Below are 20,204 nucleotides of genomic sequence, written 5' to 3'. Positions count from 1 at the left end.
TTTTGCTTTGTATTTTGATTTCATGATTTTGTGTGTTAGAAAACATGACCATGTGTATACAGCCAGAATTTATATCACAAATTAGTACTCAGCTATTAAATGTGGTCAGCTTATTTCCTGCTGAAAACTACATAACCATGCTTAATTGCTAAATATGTAAACTGATACTTACAACTTACTGCCCATCAGCAAAATATTAAAAGAGATTATTGAATGTATATTATAAAGTAATATTAACATACATTAAAAAGTTGTTATTTTTTTAAATAGACCAGTACAAAAAAGGATCTCAAAGCAGATTTGGAAAATGATTGGTACTGATCCTCTCATATAGTCTAGTCTAAAATGTGATCTTATCTACCTGTTATCAAATTACTTGTTTTAAGTATTTAAAGTTTTTAAAGTATTTCTAAGTATTTAATTTTTAAATATATGAAAACTTTAGAAATGGACCAATATCTTGGTTTAAATGTGATGCTATATTAAAAACATTGTCCAGTATTTTTAATTGGTGGGATGAACTGAATTTTGTTTGTATAAATTAGAGAGGACTAATTTTTGTATGTCATCTGAAAAAACTTATAGGGAAAATGTGCCATTCTAAAAGCAGGGAGGAGTTTTTGTATGTTTACACTGAAATTCTATATATGCTCTCAGGTAAGAATGTAAGAAGTAATACAGGAAAAAAGTGTAGTTTGAAGAGATAGAAACAAGGCTAAGGATTCAGGTAGTTTTTTCTTGAACAAAATGCAAACTAATTTTCTGTAACAGCAAGAGGTGTCAGTTTAATCAAATGAGGAGAGGAAACACAACAGTTGGGGTAGCTTTCATGTACTGGTAATGAAATGCTGTGAATCATCTGAATGAACAGTCTGAACAAATTGCAGCATGAATGCCAGCTTCTACCTTCTGCATATTTTATTTTGGTATGAGACATTTGAGCTTGACACAAACGTCACTTTTGTTTACAGGATTTTGTTGTTGTTGTTTATAGGATAATAGGTGGAATTAATGCTTGTTTCAAATGGTGTATTGTTAGCGTGTGGGAGTGAACCAGGTAGACAGAGACAGAATATTCCATAAGGTATTGTCTCAAATTATCAACCTAAATTTACTGCTTTACTTTCTCATTTGTGTCAGTGCTACTTTTTTATGCTGTGAGAGAAAACCTTGAGAAAATTTTTGCTCAAAGGTGGAAAATAAGGGATTACTAACCATTTGCATTCTGAACATATACAAAAATACAATATTGAGCTGCTATTAGTGTAATAAAATATTATCCTCATTATTATTTTTATTTAATTGGTAGTGCAAGTGCAGGAATAATATACAAACTTTTTTGAGTTAGAAATAACACACTGCTGTTTGCTTAGTTTTTAGCTTGAAATAAGGGGAGCAGCTGAGGACTGCTTCTTTTTACTATTGGAGAAGAGCATATGTTTTAATGGATTGTTAAACAGGGAGAGAGAAAGGGGCTCAGTATAAGGAAAGAGGACAGTACTAGATACATGAGGAATGTGATGAAATACATGAGGCTGTCTCCTAATAGAAGAAAAAGTGTGATTAAATATATAAAGACACAACACCCAGCCCCACCGAATAATCCATGAGTGAAATATGGCAATAAATGGAAATCTTGAGAGGAAAAAAGGCAAAAAAAATGGAGGAGGAGGGAGGGAGAATTGAAATTTGCAGTGCGAGTTGCTTTCTTTCTGCGCAATTTGGTTAATTGTTGATACCTTCCAGCCAAATTAACAACAAAAATCCTGGAAGCAGTGTTTCTTCCTTTAGGGTGATGAATCATTGAGTACTTCTGTAATTGTACATACAAATGAGGAAGAGATCCATCCCTCAAATGAGATTGTAGAACGTTAAGGCCTAGAATATAAACTTGTCATATTTACTTGCTGACTGACAATTGAGTTTAAAGGAAAGAGGTGGGAATTTCCTTTTGTGCAGGTAGCTTTTTTTCTCCTCTGTTTTCCTCAAAGACTAATCTATGATCTAATTCTAACTATAAATGCAATAGAAATATTAGTACTAATAGTGGTAAACTGAGTTGAAATCAGTATTGAAGTAGATATATATCTTTCATTGGTACTGTTTTTTCTGGGCTTTCAGCCATGTTTTAATCTGTAGCCAGTCATGGTCAATATTGTATCATAGATAAATATGCTGGAATCAGAAGACTTGTTCATAAAAATAATGCGGTTTTAATAACAATCAAGACAAGAATAATTGTCACTTACTTCATCAGCAAAACCACCTTGATTTGATAAAAAGTAAAGGTAAGGTAAAGTGAAAGACAATCAACATAGAAAACTTCATGGAATTTCCACTGTTTCTTTCTAAACTAATAAATAATACTTCAATCAAATTTCAAAGAGAGGGAAAATTGATTATAGAGTTATAGACAACACCATAGTTATCTATGTCTAAAATGCTCTGTTTTCTTTCCATAAGCTCTTTCTCTGTCATAAAGGCTTTTAAGATGTTTTGGGATTTGATCCTGATTTTTCTGAATGGTGCCTCAGCCTGCACCCAGTTTGTGCATAAGCAGATGTTACAATCTGATGGCTTCCTTTTTAAAGCTGTAAAATAATTTGCATGTCAGGTTGTTTGGTTGTTTGTTTTTTTTTTAACTTTCTTCCATGAAGGCCATAACTAGATTAGTGACGCATACTGTTGTTTTATCCTTAGGAACATTCTCTCTCAGGTACGAATATGCTCCTTTGTTAAAGAGTTTGCTGCTCTGAACATAACAGAGGTCTAGGTTTTCTTTCAATTCAAACTCTGCATCTTTGAACAATAAATGTTCAAGTAAATAACATTGTCTAACATTTTGGAAGCTTTTCTCTTTCCTTTAGAAATTTGTGAAAGAAAATTACTTAATTTAGCAGTGGTAGACAGCTTTCACCTGGGATGTTTTAACTGTTGATGAAATTGAAAGATATGACTGTCTTCTTGGCCAATCAACATCTCTGATCTTTGCAGCTCACTGTGCTGTTAAGCACATAACCTTGGAGTACAGCTTTTGCCTCTAAAAACTCTCTGCAATTTGTGTTCAAACTGTAGTTTTTTCTTACAATGCCTTCCTATCTCTGACTCTGTAACAGAGCACATTCAGTCTTTCCAGTGATGAGCCTATTGGTTATGGTGCTTATTTCAAGTCTCAGGTCTGAAATTCTTGTTGAGAATTTCATCCATGATGATTCTCTGTGTCTGTTGATGTCAGAGAACACAAGGGTCTGTCAGGTTCTTAAATATGTTCTCCAGTTTTTCATCAAGATCCTGGACTAAACTAGTCCTTTGAGGTATAACTTAGGCAACCAGAAGCCAACAAAGACATTTTTAATAGGTAAAATTTTATGTAAGTGCTAAAGAAGTGCAGATATTTGGAAACAAGGATTTCTGCACAGATTCTCATTCTTGGGTCTGCTCATTTCCACTCTCAGAGTCTGAGACCATTCCTAGTATTTTCTGGACAAAGCATTGTAATACAAGTATCTTCTGAGGAAAACCTAAAATGTATAGGTGGCCTCCAATCTGGGTTTTTATCAGGGCAGAGGTTAGTTAGTTCAGAACGGTGTGCCTCATTTGCATGTTTGATTGTCCTTCATTGAGACGTAGATCTGCCTGCTGTTACCGAGGTGCACTTTGGGAGGCTGGGGAACATTCACATGTTCTACTCATAATGTGCTCTGCATTATTTTGTTCAGTTTTACCATTCTGGCTGTGAGAATTTGTATGAGCTCTGGCAATGTTTTTGAATTATGTACAGCTTAAATGAGGGCTTGCCTTCCTACCCATAACAAATAAATCTGAAGTGATCAATGACAAAATGTTAAGTTTTCTTCAGTGTTTTCTTAAAATGTAGGCATGCTAATGTGTGAAATCATAGATTAAAACTCATTAATTTCCACTTAGATCTAGTAGCTTTCATTTGAAGCCAATTCCAACTTGTGAAAATAATTCTTTACAATCTTTGTGTCTTCAGAAACTCTTACCATAGAGTTCCTAATGAAACCACACCCAGGTGCTTATTCTGCACTACAGGGTACACAATAGGAAAAAAGTCTCATAATTATTAATTGATTTGGGATGTAATTGATAAATTCTGTGAAAACAATTTATCCAATTCAAGTGCTTTGTATGAGTCAAATTATTATGATTTTGTGTCTGGGAAGTTTATGTCTGGATAGAGAAATGATTAATTTTCAGTTGTTAATAGCATATCAGAATGTGTGAGAAAGCATTGGTCAGTATGGATTATGAAAAATAGCAAGCCAGATAAAAAGTATTGCATGGTTTTATGGATGATTCCTTAAACTTCTGCTTTTGATATATTGATTTTTCAGGTAAATAGCAAAGAAAGTGGTCAATATGCTTTTGTGCAAGTGTAAGAGCTGTAAGAACTGTGATCTTGTTGGTTAATAGAAATACATAATTCAGATACATAAAACAAATAATGGTTGTTTGTGATAGTTTTCATGGGACAATTAAACTCTGTAAGTGTACTATTATAGTAACTTTTTTCTTAAATATTTTTCCCAAGTTCTTTGATGTAATCTCAACCACTGAGAAACCATTGGCTGAGCAAGACTGGTACCACGGTGCAATTCCAAGAATAGAAGCCCAGGAGCTCTTAAAACAGCAAGGAGACTTCTTGGTGCGAGAGAGCCACGGGAAACCCGGTGAATATGTCCTTTCTGTGTTTTCAGATGGACAACGGAGACACTTTATCATACAATACGCTGATGTACGTCTCTGATACAGTACTGAATATTCAATTTAGGATCTACATAGTTTACTATAGCAAATGGATTTCACCTTCATGTGAAAATATGAAAGCTGTTGGAAATATTTCCATCAGTGCTGTAATCAGGGGTAAAGGTCATTTTGGGAAACAAAGGAGAAGTATGTAGTATCAAGTTATTCAGTATCTTTTGTCTTATACTGACAAGCCAAGATATTTCTGTAAATATTTTGAAATCTGGGAATTATTTCTTTTTATTTATGCATGTACGTTTGATTATTTGGTTATTGGTTATTTGGTTACCCATTTTCATAGTTGGTGAAAATTAGGCTACTTCTAATTCAGACTGCAAAGATCCCACTGCATCTTCCTAAAAAATGGAAGCAGCCATGCAGAACAAAATAATCTGTGTTGGTTTTTATACATATGGGAATTGAAGTGCCTTTTGTACTTGAGATGCTTACTTTCTTTTTAGTCTTTTGATTATTGTTTTGTTCAGTATAACACAAAGACTTTCAGATGTTGCACACAGTGTGTATGCTTCTAAGGACCAGAACTGAACCCCTTGTTGCTCTGAGGAGAAACTGATGACTTAATGATCAATATGTTAATTATTATCTTCCTTTATACTGTGTATTTCTTTTTATTCTTCTTAGTACATTGCTTGATTTTTTTTATGTATGTATTTTTCTTTTTACCTTGCAGATTTTTAAACTAATTCAAAATGTGACAGTTCCCATAACATTGCTAGAAATTTTTCTTGAAGTATGAAATTGCAGCAAATCATTCTCAGTTTTGATTCAGTAGTGCTGTCTCTTCAGTCTCTTGTAATAAAGTTTCCCACGTACAGAAAAAATCTCAAATTTAATCTCATAATGATATTACACTGAGGGAATTTCATTGTCTGAATCCCCAGATGATGCAGCATGCCTGGGGTAACTCAATATTGTGTACCTGGTTTATTTCCTTTTAATGAGAAGCAGTGATATTTTTCAAACTTCAGAGAGGTTGGAATACTTCTCTAGAATTAATGATTATAGACACATGTCATGCTGGAGAGTGTTCATTAGTTCTCACCTAGAATTTTTTTTGTAGAAGTGAGCACACAATCAGTGTTCATTTTATTTTGATTTTATGACATTAAAGTATTTTGATGTATTAGAATGCTAAATGAGAAAATAAAAGCAGTAAAATTACCTGTACCTAGAGTCTTAGAAGATGCTTTGTGCTCACTGATCTAACCCAGTAGAAATAAATCCACATTATATACATGGTCTAACTGAAATAACTCTGTGCAGATCATTGTATGTGGCAAGTAGATCTTCAAAAAGATAGACTGGACTTTCAAGTCCAAGTTCCAAGTATTACTTTGGGGCCTACCTGTAAGCTGACTCTTCTTTTGTCTGTGGTAGGGGAGTAGGGGAGGTGGTTTCCAACAAAACAAAACAAGCTATCTCTCTCTACATAATTTTGTACTTTCTCTTAGCAGTTTGGAGTGTAAGACTGATACAGTGTAATCTTGCATAGCTTGGACAGTCCCAGCATTGTCAGGTCAAGATATCTATCCATCTGCTTGTACATTTACTAATAGCGCATTATGTTCATCTGCTCTTGAGATTAATTTGTTGTAGATTTTCTTGTCAGGTATGGAAGTTAACACTTTTATTTTCTTAAAGATGTTTGGTACTCGCTATGCATTCCTATGGGGTGAATTTTCTGAGAATGAGAACAAGCTTATTAATCTCTAGAAAGTAGGTGTTGGGAGTGTTTGGGTCATATAGTGAGGGATTTATTCATAAACATTTTTGTAGGCAAGTTTAAGGAGAGTTTAGTATAAAAGATTTGTTTGTTTACATTGGTATGAACAATGTGGAATTGGGTCTCTGACTGGTCAAACCACACTCTTGGATCATTGACAGGTCTCCATATTTTGTTCTGATTCAGTTAGTGAGGATTAGAGTAGGATATCTGTTTCAACAGCAATCCTTTAGTTGTCTAAGGGTTCAGTGTCTGGTTTTACTCTTACTTTAAAGGCTAATCTTGATACAACTATGTGTGTGATAAATTAATTCATCATTCAGCTTTAAGGATAAAATTTCACTGCTGTCATTCAGAGCTATCATTTTTTTTTCACTTCTGCTTATTTGATGTTGTGCCATTTTAAAGTGTATTTTTTGTTATTGATCTTAGTGAGGATCAGGATTGGGTGTAAATACACAGAATCAAGGGACACTGCCTGCTCTGAAGGTTTTACGTAAATGGCAGCAGATGGGCACGTGGCTGGATCTAGAATGAGAAAATAACAGGTAGTAATGGTGGTTATGCTGAGGAGACTCTTAGGACAGCACGTTTTTTGAATCTTTAGCACAGAAGTATGAAGGAGCTTATTTGAAAGGAGTGGGAACTAGTGTTAGTGGTCAGTCAAAGCTGAGTCACTATTTAACAGACAACAAAGGGTTCATACCATGGAAGCATTTCTATGATAGAGATCTGTGAATGTTTAAAACAGCTGACATCACCCAGCTGTCTTTACAGACAGCAATGACAGGTTTCAGGAAGTTAATGCTTTAACCCTTAAGGAAAACAATGAACTTAGAATGCACTGTGCAAGGAATTCAGCCCTGGAGGCTAGAAAGAATGCATGCCAGTGGTAGAGGTGTTCATTGCCCAGTTGTTAAATGAGCTTGAATCACCATCTATGCTCCAAGTTTTTTTTAATTGCAATACTTGTTCATTGTTGTGTTGTCAAGCTGGCTTATGGCAGCTACTGCCTTGTTGGAAAAGCTCTCTAAGGGTAGATGCTGAGTCTTATGAACGCAGGAGATTCTGTCGTGTTTCACAATCAGCTGCAAGGTCCTGCCCAACTTCACTTTAAAGCCTGTGTGTGACATGCCTTTGCCTCTAAGTCATTTAGACTCTCCTGATAAATACTCTTTATTCAAGACCAATCATGTATCCTATACTCTATGCCAGGGATTTACTAATTTTAAGAGGCAGTAAATGAAGGAAGATGAGATTAGTATAGTATTGTGTATCTTCTGTTTATCTCTTGTTGTATTTTATCATACAGATATTTTAGTTTGCTTGCATAATTTTTACAAATAATTCAGAAATTGGTATTGTTTTTTCTGGTTTAGAATATTTTTATTTTATTCTGTAATAGTTTTGATTTTAGCTGGCCTATTTATATTAAGAGTTTAATAGTTATTTTATCATATTGCCTCAAATGACTGATACAGTATTAATTTATAGTCTTCCTATCATTCCAGTTAAGTTAGTATAAATGCTTTTCAATAGGTCAGAAAAATAATCTGAAGTAACTCTATAAAAATGTACATTTATGGCTGTGTTGTTAATACTGAAGTTAATTAGGTTGAGCACTTTGCAGTTTCTTGTTTAAACCATTGGTTATAGAGAAATATTTTTTTCCTTTTACTTCCATACAGAGTCAATATCGTTTTGAAGGAACTGGGTTTCCAACTATTCCTCAGCTCATAGAACATCATTACACAACAAAGCAAGTTATTACAAAGAAGTCGGGTGTTGTTCTGCTTAATCCTGTTGTTAAGGTAATGCATACATTCCAGAACTTTTATTTAACTGACAATCATTTTTTGGGGGGGTTGTTATTATTTAAATAAGATCCTGTGGAAATTCTCAGAAGATTTTTCATTTTTGTTTATTTTGTGAGACTGTTCCTGATCTCTTCCGAACTTCTCACCTCTGTGCAATACATTCACTTAAAACAACTCTCCATCTTGATTCTTACGAATTTTTGCTATTTTGAAAGAATGGCATTCAACTTCTTAGCAAGTATCCTCATATCTGTATTCAACTCTTGCCAAGTATCCATCCCTTGGATTTCCATGCTAAGTAATTCAAAGTAGTAGTTCATTGCCCTTCCTTCTATAAAGTAAAAAAAATTCTTTTATATAATGGAGAAGGTCTCATGAAATTTGTAATACTTACGACAACTCCATTTTGTCTCTGTTTTATATCACAGAAATAAGTTAGATACAAGAAAAGGCACTGATGCTCCAGCATCAATGAAAATTTAAAACAAAAATTCCCTTTTTAGTCAGGAAGGTATTGCAGAAAGTCTTTCAGGATGGAAAAAAAAAGAACTAAGTGTTAAACTGTATCAGTGTTTTAAGAGTCTCCTTGACTTCTTCCAACAGTTTTGCAGTTAGTAGCCATTTAGTTGGTATTTCATTCATAAGCCAACTCCACTTACATCTTTGCATCTTAACTGTGGCTAAGCCTTTTGTTCTTGATACATTTATTTTTTTCATTTTTTTTTATGGTTTTCAAGCCTGTGTTCAAAATTTTAGGAAGTATGATAATTTATATTTCACTATTAGTTACCTACTCCAGGGTTTTATAAATGAGTAATGCGATGATTAGCTCTTGCAATTAAGGGATGAATATTATGTCTAAAGAAAAGTTAGACTGATGTATAGTTATGTTGATTTGTTGTTTGGATGTGCTCTGTTCTCTCCACAGTCCCTTTCTCCCTGCATGGTTGCCAAGGGAAGGCCTTGGTACTCGGGACATGTAGAGGGAGCGCTGTGCCTGCGCCCCTTGCAGGGGGCACTTGGGGGAGGGCAGGCTGGCGGAAGGAGGCGGGGCATGGCAGCACCTGGCCTCCAGTCAAGTTGCAAGACGGCAGCCTCCACCAATGGAAGGCAAGGAAGAGTTGATTGGCAGAGTTTGGGAGGGGCCAGGGTCACGAAGGTCAGGCCAGGGGTATAAAAGGTGGAGCAGCCGTTTTGTGGGTGAGCACATGGCAGTTTAGTTCCATGTTTCCACTGTTGCTCTTTTTCCTTAGTCAGTCCTCTGTTGTGTTTTGTTAAGCTTTAATAAACGGTTAAAATTTTAAAAGTGAGCATCATTTCTCACAAGGGTCCTACTTCTTTCCTGCTGACAATCCTAAGAAAGTCAATCATGTTCTTTTTCTCAAACTTATACTTAATTGGCACTTAACTATTCTATATAATTTTAAACTTTTAAGAATGGGAAATACATATTTTTGTTAATATCTTGCTGATTACCAAACTGATGCTTCATTGAACATAAGTTATCGCTTACATTCATTGTAGATCACATGACAAAGGACATTAAATAGGAAAATAGGACATTAATTTTGATATGTGATTAGTTCTTTCTGATATAAATGGTTTAAGCTACAAATAAGGAATAGTCAAGCTCAAAGTGAAATCTTTTAAAAATTCTTTGCAATTTTCTCTTTAATAACATGTTTGTTTTAAATATGTAATGCTCTTTCTGTTTCCTGACTACATACTGTGAGAGTAGCCCTGTTTTGGCAAAAGTAAAAGGATAATACAGTATATTGTCACATAGTCTTAGTTATTGTCTATTAAACTGGAATACATAATCTGTAAAACAGTATCTCTTCATTCTCTGTTACTTACTTTGAAGATAGGGAGTTTCTTATACCTGCCTTATTTTTAAAATTTGTATCATTTTTTCATAGAGTTAAGTTTTAATTTATCTATAGTCTTGTGTAACTATAGCCAAATAATTTTTCTAATGCATGTCTTGTAGAAGAAACATATTGCCAATTGGTGTTCCTGGTCATTTCATCATTACCACTCTGGTGGCAACAGCGAATTCCCCCCGAAGCAGCAGCTCCAACCATTCCCGTCTGTAGCCAAGAGAGCAAGAGGGAGCTCCTAGCTGCCCCAGCCCCCTTTATTTCCTAGCCAAATTCTCATAGTATCCCTTTGGAGTATCCTGCCCTTTGGAGAAACCCTCAGATAAGAGAGTAGCCAGCTGCACCCTTCCTGAGACAACTTCTTCTGTCTCTGTTAAGTATCCACTTGTTATTATCTTTCAGCAACAAAATGGGAGAAAATTCCCTAAGAGAAAGAAAACAAAAGGGAGAATCCTAACCTCCAACAGGTCTTTTGTTTTTCTTCTTTCAGGGGGAAAATGAAGTAGGTCTACTCCTCCTTGGGCTTGTTGACCTGAGTTAGTCTTAGTATCTTATGCTAAACTTAGTATTAACTAAAAATTAGTGAAAATAATAGTATTTCCTCTAGGATTGTGCTAGTTCATGGTTGATTTGAGTGGTAGTGCACAACTACTTTAGCTGCTCAGGTTTCCCAAAAATGATGCAAGTAATTGGCATCTATCCATAAAATCCACAGGGTGCATCTGTTTTTACATATGACTTATCTTGTCCTGGTATGCATCAGTCATAATATTCAAGAGGGTAACATTCTTTTAGAGTTATATTAGACTCTAAACTCTAAACTAAACTAAACTTCTTTAGAGTTAGTAAACCTTTCTACTTCCATTCTGATATGTTATGTGAAGTAATCGGAAGAGTGACTGTTCAAACTAAGAAAAGTATTGAGTGACAGGAAACTGATGGTATAGGTTTTTAAAGAAATACATATTACATAGATTGTGTATAGATTTTAATGAATTTATGAAATAGGATGTCAGTTTCTATAGCTGCTAATACTTGGGGTAAACTAAAACCAATGTGTAGAGTACTTAGTGCTTCCTGACCAGCAGTTTGAGCCAAATGAGGCAGTGTTGAAGAGGGTGTTAGCTAAATGATTTGAATTTCTTTAGAGCAGCTGTTCTCGAAAATATTTCAATTGTTTTGGTTTGAGCTGTAATTTTATGATGGTTTTATTTCTCCCATCTGATAAAAACTATTTGCTGTATTCTGAAGTACTTCAGAATGAAGCAGAAGAGTGTTCGAAGCATTCCTTTTTAATTTGCATTGAGCTCTGGCTTTTCTGTGGGAAAGTGGAGACTTCTAAGTAGTTTTCAGAAGCAGCATGTGCACTCTGACACCTAGTGTTAGGGATAATTTATGCATCATGTGCTGTTACCAAGATGTCTTTAATCATTTCCTTAAAGTTCATTTGGCATCTACAAAGGCTGTTTTTGCATTGTTCAGATTATAGCTGTAGAGCAGTCATTGTCATTTCATGTAATCTTTAATATTTTTATGTAAATTGCTGCCCCTGTAATAACCTTGTGAGAAATGACGCTCACTTCTAAAATTTCAAAGGTTTATTAAACCTTAACAAAATACAACAAGGGACTGAATAATGAAAAATTACAGCACTGGGAGTCTCTGTGACCAGCAGCCATGTGTTCCTCTACAAAATGGATGCTCTGCTTTTTATACCCTTGGCTGCTCCAAAAGTCTTCTCACTCAGCTCCTGCTTTGCCATCCATTGGTGGAGATCACTTTCTTATAACTGGACTGGAGTCAGGTGTTGCCAAGCTGTGCCTCCTAGTAACAAGCCTGCCCTCCCCTCAAATGCCCCAGCCAGTGACAACAATGGGAGGGAAACAAAAGAGGGCTATGGGAAGAACATATTAAATGAACATAACTACACATCTATAAAACTTCTCTTAACATACACATAATATTTATCTCTTAATTGTGAGAGCAAACCATCTCATTACCCATCTATAACAACCTATTTAGCAATTAAAGGTTAACTACAACAATCTTCAAAGCAAAAAAAAAAAGTTATGGTTTTTGGTTTGTTTTTGCTTTTCTTTCCACAGTCATTCTTCCTTCTTTACCATATTAGTAAAATTAGTGTTCACCTTCTGTGATGTTGCCCTTGAAAGGAACAGGCTTAATTGTATCACAGAAGGCCTGTCCCATGTCCCATTTCATGTTGCCTGCTTGGAATTTTAATGATTCTGTAATAACAGAATTTAAATTAGAAAACCCGAGGGCATTAAAAAGATATCTGCAAGTAACTTCTTAATGGAGAAGTGTCTCATATTTATTTATAATCGTCTAGAAAAAAATAATGTTCTTCAAGTTTTTATTGATGGACTGACTGGTACATAAAGCCCCTGAGTAACTCAGAGCACATCCAAGGACTTTATCAATAAAAATCCTGTTTTAACCATATTGGATGTGTTTTACCCTTTTAAAATATTTGGCTGCCTGTTTTGGAGGTTTTTAGATTTCTTGAAATTTTTTTTACATTTTTACAGATTACTAAATCTGTACTAAGTTCTGAATGTGCTTCAGTTTGACTGCTAGATAAGAGAATCATCAAAAAAATAAGGAATACTATTTTTATTTAAGTGTACCTGAATTAAAGTTTTCACTTGGATCATAAATACACCTTTGAAGCAAGTCAGCTCAGGATGCACAACTGCTCATGGGAGGGAGTTCAGTTTTCAGAACCAGTAAAGATCTAGCCTGAAATAATGCTTTCCTCCCAGATACATGCTTCATATTCTGAGCACCAAATGATTCACTCTTGAGAGCCGCTACTATTTCACTAGAGCTGAAATAGTCATGGTATATGGATACTCTGTAGTTAATTCAAATTTTGAGCTTATGGAACAAAATTAACTGCTGCTTTGTCAGGTGAGTTAGGTCATGTGTTCGTTACTCGTGGTTTTCATTTGAAAATTCCGAATCTATTTTTATGTGACAAAGAAGCCTGTGATATGGTCTGATACATTTTGTGTACATAGGAAAATGATGGATTGTAAATTATGAGATGAAAGAAAAGTGCTGAAAGAAAAAAACCCAGTTATTTCTTGGTAGTGTTTCTAATGATGATAAGTAAGTTTGCAAATGATATGAGAATTTTCTACAGATCTGATGCTGTCTTGCAAGGTGTGAATATATTGATGAGTTAGACATGGAAAGAAATTCTGAAGAGCTGTAAATTTAAGTTAGAAAGATTTTCTTCATGAAAACCTTAGTAAAAATCTGACACGATGGTAATTTTTTGCTGGTGGGTTTTATGGGTGGGGGTGGGTTGTTTTATTTTAGCAAAGCAAGCTGAAGTTCACTGTTGCAGACAACATGTCCTCAGAGTACAGGTTGTGTGTGCCCCTCAGGCCACCAAAGCACATGAGGAGGAATTGAAGGAGGCTACTGAACACTCTTCAGTTTCAGGGAAGTGCTCTTATGTCTGCTGGGAGATACTGGATAGAAACAAGGAGACTTACAAAGGCCAAATTTATTACAAAATAATGCTGTCACACAATTATAGATGCTCATCCCATGGCTGGAGACACTTAAGATGCTGCAGAGGGAAGCAGTGGCAGTAATGGTGCAGCCTGTGGGAAAGATCATCTTGAGTCTGTTTGACCTGAGGACCACTCTTGAGGAGCAGAAATCTGAAAGGCAGAAGCAGCCTGTAGCAGGGAGTGATGCAGCTCTACCTTGGCTAAGTTTGTCATTCCAAAGAGGATTCCTGTGGCACCATGGACTACCTGTGTGATACCCACCCATTTTGCCAGGCATTCTGTAGGAATGCCAAGAAGCACCTGGTAGTTGTGGTCTTTGGTGTTGGTTTTTGGCCTAAAGCTGTAATTCTCATGGGTGTGGTTAAAGTCTAATACATGCATTTTTAAATGTCAAAATATGTCTTCAATTTTCTTTAGGAAATTGAATTCACCATTGAAAGTGAGTATTTATAATATGCAAAAGACAAGCTTACAGGAAATGAATGTATTTATTGAATATGCTCGAAGTAAATGAACAGCCTACAGCTATTGACATTTGAAAGCAGAGTTTCGTATCTTAATATTAAAGGTGCATTTCAGTTATGTTCTTATTTCTTCTCAATTTGGAGGAGTGTCACAGGATTTGCTTTTTATGTTTTTTAGCAGGGATTATTGCAATATTTCTGTCAGGTAACAAAAGGAATGCATCATCCTTAAATGGTGGCTTGTACTTGTCAACGTATGTCATGCTGTAGAGAACAGGAAAAAATAGAGTCATTTGCTCTTTGTGCTAACAAAGTAGTGAACCAAATTTGTGTGTAGTTTTGAGTATATTGACTCCTTTCAAAATTGAAAGTATTTATTTTCTAAAAAAACTCATTAAAATGTGTTGTAATAATGGAGGCAGATAAGGTACCTGAACAAAGAGTAACATTGTTATATAGTCAGATCAAAATTTTCTGCAGGTTTTGTTGTTTTTTTTTAGAGGCCATTGCAAGAAACATGAGCTCTGTTGAATGTTTCTGGTTCAGTCTTGTTTTTCTGGTACTTCTTTCCATTATCAAGTTTAGATTCAAACTGGAAAATCACACTTCTAAATAGTGTAAACGTTATGCTCAAACCTAGGAAAAAATATTTTATCAAGTATATGAATTTCATTTTAACAAACACAATGCAATTTTTGACCAATCTGATCAAGAAAAATCTCTGTCCTTGAAATTGTAAATGGAAATCTTGGCAACTTATGCATTCCTTTACAACTTTCATATAAAAAAAAATTATAGAATGCCATACTGCTGTGTGGAGTGCAAATTGAACAAAATGAGTTCACAAACACATTTTTGTGTGAACTCAACTCAAACACAACTAAAACAGTTGGAAGGAGAAAAAAATAACTAAAATTTATGAAGCAAGAGATGGAAGCAAGCCATTCATTCTTACAAAAAATAAAAAGGTATGTTGTTAGGAAGAGATAAAAATTATTAAATAAAAGATTTTAGAAGAAGTTTTTTGATAACAGATAGCTAAGGTAATAAACTACTTCAATTAAAGCATCATTCATCAAAGACCATTTAGATTTACTAGATTTTGTTGCTGATAATTTGTATATATTGTGAAAACCAACAGATTGATTGTGTTCTGTAATATTCTGGGTGTAGGTTGTACCTTATGGAGCACTTATAAAAAGTGGGGCTTTGTACTTTGGCTTTTCATTGTCTTTATCAGAAGCTTTATAACCAGATGTTAATACAGCACAATAAAAATTGTATTAGAATTGTATATGATTGTGGCAGATTTTCTGAGGTAAAATGTACTGGGGTTTTTATGGATTCTGACTTCTTCCTCATATTTGAGGAATTTGAATTCAAACATTCCCTCATAATTATTTTATATAAGATTATGAGTTGTAAATTTCTTGTAGTCCTCTATATTCTTATTCCTGTTTTCACTAGGGCAGTCAGGATGATTTTAATGCAAATAATGCTTTGAGTTTTCAGTATTTTCATAGTATGTGGCTGACAAGCACATAACCTTCCTTGAATGTGGCTTTCATGGGTCAGAGAACACAGTGTAGATTCAGAATAGGAATGAGTGTCTGTGCTCTTAAATTCCTTTGTAGAGTTACAGTTGTGCACAGCGGGTTGCTGTGAAGTAGCTTGTGATGGCTGAAGTATTTTGGCCTCCACTAATTTAAGTGGAACAAAATGTTAAAAAGGAGTGAAATGGCATTTTAGCTGTGGAGGAACAGAGGATACACACAAAAGGAGCGACTAGCTCCTTTAGTTTTCTTAAATCAGGTCTGTGCATCTGATGTAATAGTATCTGAATCCTCAAGATCTGTTTATTTAAATGCTGATTCAGGAGGAATCCATGGATGAGAATAAGGATTCTTTATTTGCAAGGTAAATACTATACTTAACCTGCTGTTGAGGGTAGTGCATGGATTTCATCATCAGTTCATAGTGAAGTAAATGCTATTATCAATTCTGTCCTTTCTGTCGCTTGGATTTCTTCCTAATAGAGTTGCCAGTGATTTACATAATGTATTACTAAAATCAAGATGGCCCCAGAGGGTGGTGTGTAGAAAGACTTTCTGGTGATCAGTGTAGAAAGTCTAATGGGAGGCCAGTAAACTGCTGCTGTATCCCCAGGGTCAGTACTGTTCCAATCCTTCCATCCACTTCTTCATTAATAAGCTGAGTGGTGGGGCATGAGCAGTTTTACTGATGAGACTAGTCTTTGAGGAGAGGCTGATACACCAGAGAGTCAAGCTGCCATCCAGAGGGACCTGGACAGGCTTGAGAAAGGGTTTGACAGGAGCCTCATGCAGACCAACAAGGGGTAGAGCGAAGTTCTGCAGCTGGGGAAGCACAACTCCAGGCACCACAACGTGGTAGATGTAGATGTTTTTCCCTTATCTCTTGTGCTCATATTTTAAATTGACAGTAAGAATAGTAAATTTGTTTGCTTAATTGTAGGCCAGTTTATTCAGAAAGAGTTTTGACACATTGAAGAGGGCACTGTATAATTAATTCTCAGAGTTTTGAGTTTTAGAAAAAGGTGCAAAAAGTGCATCTAAGGTGCAACTAACATAGCTGAGAATTCACTTCCCCTATGGTAGGATAGGGAAGAGAATTAGAAGAGAAAAAACTATAGAAGTCATAGGTTGAGATACAGACAGTTTAATAGGTAAAAACAAAAGCTGTGCACACAAATAAAACAACTAATAAATTCACTGCTTCCCATTGTTGGGCAGGTGTTCAGCCATTTCCAGGAATGCAGAGCTCCACTGCATGTAACAGTGACTTGGGAAAAAAGACGCCTTCACTCCAGACTTGTCTCCCCTCCTTCTTTTTGCCAAGCTTTATATGCTAAGCATGATGCTGTATGGTGCGGGATACCCCTTTGTTCAGTTTGGGGTCAGTTGTTTTGACTCTGTCCCCTCTCAGCTACTTGTACAACTGCTAGAATAGGTGGTGAATTCTTCAAAACATTCATGTTCACTGTTTACATTTCATGTTTAATTTTAAAGAATGTGCACATATGCAGGCCATAAAGTTTGCTTCACATGTAATCATCTTACCAAGAGAATAATTTAACAGGTAAAACTAAAATATAACCCCGTACTAGCTACTGTGAACAAAATTACCCCAGCCAGAACTAGCACAGCAACAAAAAGTAGATTGCTACAGACCACACAGGAAAATCTGGTCACTAATACAGGAAAAAAAGATTGCTGAAGACAACATCCAGAAGATTACTAAAGTAATAATAGGATCTGCTAATATCTAGCAGAGCCATTTGGTGTGCGTGCTGCTTCTCTTTGTGTGTCCTTCATTGATCGGCTTTTTTTTCTGCCAGTAAGAGATTTTCCAGCAGTATTGCTGTCTGAATAATGAGCTAGTGGTATGTGAGAAACTAGCAATATCTTGTTAAGGGATTGTATGCATCTGATGTAAAAAACCTGGTGTGGCATGCTTCTTTTTAGAAGTCTTGGCATCTGTGTAATGTTGTATGAGTTCTGATTCAAAGCCAACATGTGTCTTGCTTGGAATGCACGCCAAGCTCACTGGTACGCTGGAATCTTCTCAAGTCAAGACTGCAGTTTCCTTTCTTTGTGGCTTTGCCCTTTTCCTGTACTCTCACAGTCACAAATTAGCTAATACAGCAGATTATTTGAAATTTTGACAAGTTATTTCTGTTCCAGTTCAGTGGTTTTAACATGTTTTAACATATCTGAAGATTATGAAAAACTGTAAAATGAGTAGGTGTGGCTAGAAAAGCATAGGGTAAAGTATCTGTGGGTTTTGCTTTGAACAAAATAGTAATTTAGTGGAAGCTCTAATGTGGAACTGTAGCACTCTGAAAGATATGGCATGCTGACCACTGTAACTGAGACATTATTTCTGAGAGATGAATTAAGTGTTTCTCTTCCTGGGGTAAAGAAATCATCTAACTGTAAAAAATTGGATATTTTTGCAGTTAAGTGAGGATGGAACTAAATATGTGGCTAAGAATCTTACACAGTTCAAGGAGACTCTCCTGGACATTTTTACAAATACATGTAGTTCCCCCATGATGTACCTTGATGTGTGGGTGGAAGTAAAAATGTGTTTGCACATATGTGAAAATATTTTAGCCTATATTAATACGAGTGTTTGGGGAGGGTGTTGTGCATGCATAATGTGACTCTGCTTTTCCATTCCTCTCTGTTTAAATCACATGGAATGTTTAAATGAAAAAACACATTATCACATGGTTTTGTTTGCCTTTGAGTGTACAGATGACTTTCACTGTTTTGTAGGGCATATCTGATCCAGAGCTGATATTTTTTCTGTTTGAATATATATGATTAACAGGTGATTCAGAGTACTTCGTTTTGGTAGCTGAATTTACTGTATTCAGTAGAGAGGAATAGTATGTGTTTTAATGTGAAATATAATGGTTTTGACTTAAACATGACTTTCCTTCTCCTGTGTTTAAGGATTTCACATTCCATGTCTTTTTCTTTTCTCAGTTTTTTAAAAACTCCTTTATTTTTCTTTATTTCCTGTCTTTTTTGTGAAAAATCCTCAGCATCATTTTAGCCCTTTCATGAATATGAAAACATAAGCTTAGGGAAGTACTGCAAAAAAACCCCATGTGGGTATTGTATGTTGAATTGTACAGCCTACTGATCTTCGAGAAAGAAGGGTCAAAGAATAGCTGTGCAGGTAATCTGAAGTAATTTCTGCAGTTTTTAAATTGCACAGTACCTTTTCCAAATCTTTCTTCTCCCCTCCTGTTCAGTGATCATTTAGAATTTGGTTTAGCAGGAGGGTTGAACGTCACAGTTTTTTTATGTAACAGTAAATCAGATGAAATAGTACTTTTTTTCCCAAGGAGTTAAACCTGTCTGTGCTGTCATTCTGTTTTACAGCTCATGTTGAGTTTCATCAATGTGGCTTAATACAGTGCTGTTAATAATGCAAAGCAGCTTCCATAATTTTTACAGCTCATGAATCTTTATTCTGTAGCAGTTTTAAAGAAGTTGCCAGTGAGGTTTTTCGAAACCCCTCTTGTAAAACTCACTTGTTCTTATGAAAAATCTTTTCCACCAGCTACTTTTATTTCTGTACTTAATCTGAAGGACTTGAAACACAATTTATGATTCATGAAATTGATACGAACATTAGATCTACTGGTGTAGGTGGTATCAAAAATAGTACTTCTCTAAAAAGACAATTTCTCATTCCCACATTGATAAACCTTATCTACATGTACACAGCTGTTTTGGTTTTTTTTTGTCTGATTCATCAAGTTTTGATAAGTGAGATCTGAATACCCATCTGATGAAAATTGTCTGTGATTCTGATTTTCTTAGCTGTAAAAAGAAATTTTGTCCAATTATTCTTAGTATTGAAAATGAAAGATTAACTTCCCATTTTTGTTGATGTGGAAAAATAGGTCTTAGCTGCAGTAATTCATACTACTGATATTTCCTATTTAACTTGGAAGAAAAAGAGCAAACAATAATTTCCAAAGTATTTTTGATGCATTTTTTTCTGCTTAAAACATGAAGAAGCAGGCATCATGCACATTTATGCATTTGACTGCTGAGATATTGACAATATCCCTCTATTTTGAGGTTTCTTAGAAGAATGTTAAGGGTTAGTATACTAGGATGAGGGAAATGGGAAGGATATTTAGGTTTTTCATTATTGCTGCATCTGTGCTCAAATAATTTCTTAAGATTGGAGTCATATGTTTTCAGTTCTCTTAAAGCAGTAAGTTTTGATTCGGGTTGATTGCTTCTGGGGCCCCCTAAATCAACTAAAGTTTCCAGCCTCTAGAGTTTTTTATCCTTTTTCACTTCTGTTACATCTGGAGTTAAGATGAAAAACAGTGTCAATGCTTGCAATAGATACTGCCTTCTGAACTAGGAAGAATAAATAATATGACAGAGATCATGAAATGAGTAAATAACAGC

At 35.3% G+C, this 20,204-nt stretch overlaps 1 protein-coding gene across 2 annotated transcripts in view; it reads left to right on the top strand.

Annotated features, from left to right (window-relative positions):
* The window catches only part of FER (FER tyrosine kinase), a 148,111-nt gene that overhangs the window by 65,412 nt on the left and 62,495 nt on the right, over window positions 1-20,204 (top strand). For both annotated transcript variants that reach the window (XM_063421574.1, XM_063421575.1), the window contains 2 exons: window positions 4,556-4,759; window positions 8,203-8,325. In XM_063421574.1, the coding sequence (XP_063277644.1) occupies window positions 4,556-4,759; window positions 8,203-8,325 (327 nt within the window). The remainder of the gene's footprint in view (window positions 1-4,555; window positions 4,760-8,202; window positions 8,326-20,204) is intronic.

Source organism: Prinia subflava, chromosome Z (genome assembly GCF_021018805.1).
Source record: "Prinia subflava isolate CZ2003 ecotype Zambia chromosome Z, Cam_Psub_1.2, whole genome shotgun sequence".
Classification (NCBI taxonomy): Eukaryota; Metazoa; Chordata; class Aves; order Passeriformes; family Cisticolidae; genus Prinia; species Prinia subflava.
Note: the sequence above shows the minus strand (reverse complement) of the source record. Positions and strands in the feature narration are given on the sequence as shown.